This window comes from Terrapene carolina, unplaced genomic scaffold, assembly GCF_002925995.2.
Source record: "Terrapene carolina triunguis isolate 2854851 unplaced genomic scaffold, T_m_triunguis-2.0 Scaffold33392, whole genome shotgun sequence".
Lineage (NCBI taxonomy): Eukaryota > Metazoa > Chordata > Testudines > Emydidae > Terrapene > Terrapene triunguis.
Genome location: NW_020697743.1, coordinates 1,507,081 through 1,515,689, shown reverse-complemented (window position 1 = coordinate 1,515,689; position 8,609 = coordinate 1,507,081). Strand labels below are relative to the sequence as shown.

The 8,609-nt window shown below is 43.3% G+C and overlaps 1 protein-coding gene across 2 annotated transcripts in view; it reads right to left on the bottom strand.

Moving 5' to 3' along the window:
- Window positions 1–6,000: 6,000 nt before the first annotated feature.
- Window positions 6,001–8,609, bottom strand: part of LOC113404988 (E3 ubiquitin-protein ligase RNF170-like) — a 38,854-nt gene continuing 36,245 nt past the window's right edge. For both annotated transcript variants that reach the window (XM_024210925.3, XM_026663365.2), the window contains 2 exons: window positions 8,466–8,570; window positions 6,001–6,527 (listed from right to left, as the gene is read on the bottom strand). In XM_024210925.3, coding sequence (XP_024066693.1) covers window positions 6,258–6,527; window positions 8,466–8,570 — 375 coding nt within the window. In that variant the 3' untranslated portion in view covers window positions 6,001–6,257. The remainder of the gene's footprint in view (window positions 6,528–8,465; window positions 8,571–8,609) is intronic.

Below are 8,609 nucleotides of genomic sequence, written 5' to 3'. Positions count from 1 at the left end.
GGTGGTTGTTCTGGAAAAAAAAAAAAAAAACCTGTAATGGTGGCTCTTCAAATTGAGATGCAGACATATATTCCACTAGGGGTGTGCGCCCGGTGCACCGGAATCAGAGACTTGTCTAGCATTGCCTGTAGAGGGGCAGTACTTGTGCTTCATGGCTGTGGCCCCTCCCCTGGCTATATGAGGTGGTAGCACCTTGACCCCCTCAGTTCCTTTGCTCTGGAAGCCCCTGAGAGGAGACTGTGATGCTGAGGGAGGGTGGGCTGTGGAATACATGTCTGCATCACATGTCGAGGAACCACAGTTACAGTCAGTAACCATTTCTTCTTCGAGTAGATGCAGCCATGTATATTCCACTTAGGTGACTCGCAAGCAGTACCCCAATCCGGAGGTGGGGCTCAGAGTCCACTGCAATAGGGACTGCAGGACCATCTTTCCAAGGCCTGCATCCGCTCTGGAAGAGGCGATAATAGCATAGTCGTCCCTAAACGTAGGTATGGATGACCACGTGGCATCCCTGCAAATATCCAGTATGGAAATGTCCCTGAGGAACACTTCTGAAGTCACTTGCGCTCTCATGGAGTGAGCCCGTATCCGCTGGGGGTGTGTGTGTGTAACCGAAGCTATCTCATACGCAGTCTTGACACGGGGTATTGCCCATCTAGAGATGGTCTTTGCAGAGACGATTGCCCCTTCATGCAGCCCATATGACCTGAACAGGCGAGGTGAAGCATGCAATGGTTTAGTCCTGTCTAGAAAAAGGCTAGACATCGCCAGACATCCAGAGTGTGGATGCACTGTTCTTCCAGGGAAGAGAGCAGTTTAGGGAAAAAACACAGGTAAATACACTGCCTGATTTAGATAAACCAGAGAGACCCCCTTGAATAAAAACTGTGTGTGTGGTCACAGCGTTCCCTCGTCTTTGGAGAACTGAGCGTAAGACAGCTCAGCCATTAGGGCCTGCAACTCTCACATCCTTCTTGCTGAAGTGATGGCTATCAAGCACGCTGTTTTCCGAGACAGGAGAGGCAGCAGACAGGACACAAGGGGCTCAAACGGAGGGCCCATCAGAGCTGTCACAACTGAGTTCAGGTCCCACCAGGGAACTGGTTCTCAGACTGGAGGATGTAAGGGGAGATGCCCCTTCAGAAATCTCATCACCGTGGCAGTGGGAAAAATTACCTTCCCTTGAATCAGGGGATGGAACCGGATATCGCTGCCAAATGCGCTCTCAGTGAGCTGAGCACAAGGCCCGATTTCTGAAGATGTTGCAGGTAACTCCAAGATGTCCTGGATGGAAACCTCTGTTGGTTGGGTCCCGCGGGCCATGGACCAGATCGAACCTCTTCCATTTTGCTAAGTAGATCGTCCTAATGGAGAACTTCTGACTGCTGAGCACGACTTGTTGGACAGCCTCTGAGCACCACTCTTCCTCTTCATTTAGCCATGCAGCAGCCATGCTGTGAGGTGCAAGGAACTGATTGCAGGATGGAAGGTTGGGCTGTGGCTCTGCATGAGCAGGTCGGGATGGAGAGAAAGTGAAATGGGAGGTTGAATTGACAGAGCAAGGAGATCTGAGAACCAGCAATGTCTCGCAGGAACAACGAGGATGAACGTGGCTCGATCCACTTTGAGCTTGAGGATGACTCGTGGAATGACCGGAATAGGTGGACAGGAATACAGAAGAGTCAACTGCCAGGTGCAGTGGAAGGTGCTGGAGAGGGATCTCAGGCTGAGGCCCCCTCAAGAGCAGAATAGTTGACATTTCCTGTTCTCCCTCATTGCAAATAGGTTAATTGCAGGGATGCCCCATGTTGCAAAGATGACCCAGAGAACACTCCCCTTCAGGGACCACTTGTGGCTCTGGGAGAAAACTCTGCTGAGATGGTCCGTGAGACGATTTTGCATACCCAGTAAATGGACTGCTATGGGGGTGATGTCGTCTTTGATGCAAAATTGCCATAGGTTGATCACCTCCAGGAAGAGTAACCTAGAATGTGCTGCTCCTTGCTTGTTCACAGAGTACACTGTGGTGGTATTGCCGGTGAGTACGTGAAACACTGAGTGTCTGGATGCAGTCTTGGAAGGCATGACATGCACTGTGGATGGCCTGAAGTTCCAACTCATTGATATAGAGTGAGGCTTCCTGTTCCAACCACAGGCTCTGCACCCTCAACAAGTCCAGATGTGCCCTCCAACCCAGAAGGGAAGTGTCAGTAACCACTGACTTGGTCCGAGAGGGCTGAGCGAAGGGGATTCCTTGGCACACACTGTGTGGGGACTCCCATTAGCACAAGGCATCTAGGACTGGTGAAGAAAGGTGAACCAACCTGTCCAGAGAATTCAAGGTGGTACGCTGTTCTGAACCACATTAGAAGAGGGAGGAAGCGCAACCTGGCGAAGTGGACCACCTGCATGCAAGCGGACATGTGGCTCAACAGGCTCAGACACACGCAGACTGTCATGGAGGGCTGAGATTGCAGACTGAGGAACATCTGTTGAGCTGCCTCGAAGCCATCGGTTGTCGGGAACGCCCTCGACCTCATGGAATCTAACAGGGCCCCAATGGATTTGATTTTCAGAGTGGGAGACAAGGTTGACTTTGCAGTATTTAAAATGAGTCCCAGATGGTCGAGCAAACGCAACACTGTGTCCATGTGGTAGAGAACCTCCTCTCCAGAGACACCCTTCAGCAACCAGTTGAGGTACAGGAAGATGTGGATTCCCTTCTTCCTAAAATATGCCAAGACCATCGCCATGCATTTGGTGAAGATCAGTGGACACAAGAGAGGCCGAATGGGAGAACCATATACTGAAAGTGGTGTTCTCCTACCACAAAATGCAGAAACTTCCTGTGGCCCAGCAGAATCACCACCTGAAAGTAAGCGCCCTGAAGGTCCAGAGCAGCAAACCAGTCATTCTGAGACAGCGTGGGGAGGATTGCCGATAGAGTGACAATGCGGAATCTCATGTACTTGATGAATTTGTTGAGGCCACAAAGGTCAAGAAAGGGTCTAATCCTGCCCTGGGATTTAGGAATCAGGAAGTACCGGGAGTCAAAGCTGTCGCCTCAGTGTTCTTGTGGAACTTTCTCCACCACTCCCAACTTCAACAGAGAGCTGACCAGCTTGGTGAGCAGTGTCTTGTGAGACGGGTCCCTGAGGAGGGACGGGAAAGAGAGGTGGGAACGGGGCATGGAGAGGAACTGGATTGTGTAGCCCGATCTGATAGTATCTAGGACTCAGCTGTCAGAGGTAATTGAGTCCCAAGCATTGTAAAAGTGGACCAGCCAACACCCAAAGGGACAGGGAGACAGAGGGAGTGGAGCAAAGACTCCAGCAACTGGCAGTGAGAAGGAACTGAGGGGGCTCAGATTGACACCACCTTATATCGCTAGAGGAGGAGACACCCCTCTACCGGGACTGCTAGGCAAAAGTCTCTGGGTCCTGTGCACTGGGCATGCACACACCTAAGTGGAACACAGGTCTGCATCTAGTCAAAGGAGGAGGATTGTTGAGCATTGCTTTGTAAGTGCAATTTACATTTACTGTGAAGAATTACAGAAGCATCCATACAGGTGCTCAGATACCACAGCGTTGAGTGCATGAAAAATACATATGCTTCTATATACACACATTGCCACACAACAACAGAATCATCTGAAATAAGGGCAGCGTGATCCAATCATTCTTTCCATAAATACTGATAATCAGTGGTTTGGTGAAGAATTTTCTCCTTGACAAGGAAGATATCTATGCAGGAATGCATGGATGCAAAGTAAATGAGCAAATTCAGCATACTGGCCGCATCCTCTGCTTCTGTATAACCGAGCTGAGCACAGCACTCGCCTCCTTAACCATACAGAGCGCTGAAAACTGTCAGTCAAACTACATACTTAAAATGTCCATACTACAAACACATGATGGGTTTAGCATATCAACTGGCCTAGTTTTTACAGGTAGGATAGGCAGCCCCAATTCAGCCAAGCACTTACACACACATCCTTAAGTGCTTTGCTGAACCGAAGCCTATATTATTTCTATTGGCACCCAAAGGTGAGCTGAGTGCCTCCCACTCAGAAAGATGACAGGATCCTTGGCCCCAGAGAGCTTAAAATTAGCCACGGCCTGGCAAGACAGAAAGGAAGGGGCAGGGGAGGAAACAGAGTAACATCAGTAAGATTATGCACTTACTCAGTGACAGCTTATGCACGAGCTCACATACTAAAGAGAGTGTTTATGAACAGACTCCTTAGTTGGCTAATTTTGCATAGGCATCATGGCAGAAGTGGGTCTAAGGAGGGCTTTGAATGAGGAGATTCAGGGAGTGTCTTGTGGATCAGAGGAGGGAGGGCATTCCAGCTGTTAAGAGTGGCACGGGCAAAAATGTGAAGACATCTGTGGGAGAAACAAAGAAATGGGATATCAAGGTTAGGAAAGGACTCCCCTTACCAGAATGACTAATCTGTACAGTTCTCTTGGGAAATAAAGAGGAAGTTATTTGTGACCACAGGACTCATGATGGCCAAGCCCCAAAAAATGTACGAGGATAACTATCAGTCCTACAATCATCTTTTCAATATTGCCACCAGCTAAAAGGAGCAGGTGGGACCTCTTGGAGAGCTTTGCCAACAGCAGCAATGTGCAGATCTGTGCACCTGACTCTCCATAATACCTTGCTTTGTCATCTTAAATGTGCATATAACAGGCAGGATTTAAGTTCCTTGAATATCAAGCAAGATTCACATACTGTAGTATCGGCATGTTGACATTTAACTGAGGTAGCCAGCAAGTTGTCATCGTATATTAGTGATGACAAAATGAAGGGAAAAGATGAGGTGCTAAAAAACACTAAAGGCAGCCAAAGCCAGTAGCATACACTTACTACCATGTCTTTTTCTTTTTTAATTTTTGTTTTTATCACCTCCATTTTCTCTTTTCATCCATCTCAAATAAAAGATACGTCCGAAGAAAGGTTCAACAATCCAGTTAAATCATAACGACTTTGGATATTCAAGGGCAAATTTAAGAAAACAACAACAACCACCCCATCTTATATTTATAAAGGCAAAACCAGTGATGTGCACTTTAAGCACTGATACAACACCACAAAACTGACAGACTCTGCAAAACCCATTAACCAAAAGCATTCAATGAAAAAATCCCATCATCTTCCTACACATGTATAAGCACTCAAAACTGTATGCACATATATTTGCATGATCAGAAAATGGAGTCTATATTAATGGAGGCCATTTCAAAATATGTCCCAACCCACATTATGTAAACATACGAAGGATCGCTTATTCTATTAATTTTATTTTCAAGTATTCAGAAAGTTAGAATGTTTGCTATTTTGCTTCAAAAATATTTCTTTCCTCCAGCTAGAAAGTACTGAATTCCCACAGAATGACTTGAGGATTTTGTGTTTTCTAGCAGCACTGATTTCATAAAATGAAAATATTTTCAAATCATTCACCTTGTAGCTTGTGATATCTGGTGTTAAAAATAGTTACTGGTTTCATCTAAAAATATTACTCAGTGCTGGTCACCAAAGTGTTGACTATTCCTGGTTTCTTCATCTTGACCCTAATAGAAAGCCTTTTTTCCCCAAAACTGAAAAGTAAAATCATTGGAAATACATATCATTATACATAGTGCAGTTAAAGCAATACTGAAGTGTTTTTTCCTCTATTTGTGCAATATGAATTGTGTCCAGCAGTCAAATTCACTATGTCAACTGTAATGCTGTCTTTGGGTTTCTTCTTGCATAGACGGATATGAAAAACGATTGTTATTTAAAAATACTTTGACCCACCACAGTGAGAATTAAGCAATTTGATAAACTAAATATTGAAGTGTCTTAATGAGTCAAGCTAATCTGAATTCTTTTTTGTTTGAAGTCCTGACATCACTTAAATAGAACTTCCCTTTCACTAACTACACACGAAGAGGTGTTTTATAACTAGCATTATCTTGCATTACATACAATTGCTTATTGGGTGTAAGCAGATGTAGGTAATTTATTACATCATAAATCTAACCTCTTCAATATTTAAGCGGATGTAACACACAAATTAAAGATTCCAGTTAAGCATCACCACATTTTAACCCCTCACATTTGCATAAAATAATTGACTACAAGCTATTTAATTGCAAAAACTGAAAGTTTATACAGGTGCTTTACTACGTCATACTGTGTCATGGGTCCCTTTGTTCAGCTTTCCACACAAACATCTGTGTCATGATTGTTTCCACTCATTATCTATTCAGTCTCTGCGTTATCACTTCTCGGTACATGATAGAGATGTATATCAGCAGCAAAAAGATGACAAAGAAATCATCTAAAAATCCCAGAATTCCGAAGAGGGCTTCAGGAAGAAAATCCAGAGGTGAAGCCAGATAGAGCAGAGCTCCTAGCAGGCAGAGGAATATTCTGATACGGAACATCCAGAAAAGGCCCCCTACAGTAAACATCTCCCTGAAAGCATGCCGCAGTAAAGTGGGTAAATCCATAATTCTTTCCATAATCTACGAACAAACAAAACAGAAATAATTAATCTTTTGCAACATCATACAAAATGCCAACATAAATACTTCCTAAATGGGATTTTTTTTTTTTTTTTAAAAGCACAACATTGATACTATCACATTCACCAGTTTTGGAATCCATTAGGTCACAAGACAAAGTTTATAGACCTGGTACTTGAAACCACAGTATAACGAATTCATGAAAGATTTTAACTGCCAAGACACCTATTGGGTAAGAAACACAGCAAAACTAGCATCAAAGTGGTTCTTAATTGACACAGAAGACAACTTATGATTCACCAAGTAGCAAGCAGTGGAGAAACTATTCTGGATCCATTTCTTACAGATATGTAGTAACTGACTGAGGATATAACTATAGTAGAGAAGTTTGGAATCAATGGTCACAAGTTATATTAGTTCAGTACAATAAAGAAAGGGACTTGAACTCATTATAACAAAGAGAAGGTTCACAGAATGCAGCGGTATATATTTAAGAAAAGGTAAATCAACAAAAACAGATTTCAGGAAAGCAAAATGTTAATCGAGTGAGTAGGATGCAATGGAAGAAAGTATGGAAAATCTAAGAATATGGAAGAAAACTGGGAATTCTTATGAGACACCATAATCAAGTTGCAACAGATTACATTTCCTCTGAAAAAGAATAATGCAAAATACAAGCTGTGGCTAAATGTGGCTTTTCAAGAGACTGTTCAAGCTTTAAGATTAGAAAACAAAATAAACCCAGCCATGGCTCCTCCTTATTTTTTATTCTGTGGCTTCATCCACACTAATTAGCCATGGTTCTGTGGGAGCCATTTTTTAATTTTAGCACTGTTTCAATAATGGCTCCTTTCCCAAAACAGACAGAGCCACAGAATAGAAGACTAAAAGGAGACATGGACTGAGCTTAAAAAAATACTTTAGAGAGTAAGGGTAGTCTTGTGATTAAGGCAATGGACTGCGTTCAACATCCACAGGCAGGATGTCTAGGTTCAATTCCTGGGTCCGCCACGGACTTCCTGTGTGACCTTGGGCAAGTCGCTGAGGGTCTAATCCAAAGCCCACTGAAGTTAATGGGAGTCTCTTAATTTCAATGGCCTTTGGACCAGGCTTTCAATCTCTGTACCTGTAAAATGGGGATAATACTTCCTTTCTCTCATATTGTCAGGGTCATCTATTTAGATTGTAAACTCTTTGGGGTAGGGTCCCTAGTAAGAAAAAAATGAGATATGTGCAGGAAGGACCCCACTGAAATAATTGGAATCTGCCTGGACACATCTCATTTGTAGGATCAGGATCTGCGTTTACGAACTGTGCCTAGCAAATGTGACAACAGTAGCTTGCAAGGTGTACATTCTAAAGTTCTTACAACTCTAATTATGACATTCAGTTATAGAAATAACACTCTCAGAGAGAAAAGTTTAGAGAACAAAATAGAGAAGGCACACATAACTCATTAGGAAATCAAGGGAGCATAGAACTCAAAATACATTTACAAAAGAAAGGGAGCTATATCAACACCGACAAAAGCAAAGCTAAATTCTCCTGATCAGTTCTGGGAGCAAAAAGGGAAATATTTTTCTTTACAAGCCACATATTTCTTTACTTGTTAATTATGAATAATTTAGGCCCTGAATCAGGAAAGCATTTAAGTACACGTTTAACCACCCTTCCTGAATAAAGGATGCTCTTCTGAATCAGGGCTTTAATCAGTACCATGTCATTACAACAGAAATGAAAGGTTAAAGGAGTAGTTAAAAATAAATGTTTTTATGCTTAAGCTGCAGGGACTTGTATTTACTAAACAAAACCTGTGTAGTTCTCATCAATTATGAACAGAAAATAAACATCTACAAGAAAAATCACACGTTATAAAACAGTGTTAGTCTTTCGCTAGTTTATTGATTCCCCCCCTCCCCCCGCCCCAATCTTACTTACAGATCTGGGCTGTCCTGAGAATCTCCGGTTGTAATCATTAACATCTTGAAGCACTTGTGCTGCATCCTGCTGATCTTCACCAAAGAGTGGTAAAAACAATGTTACCTGTGCACAACAGCAAGAAGTCACTTCATGCCTGACAGT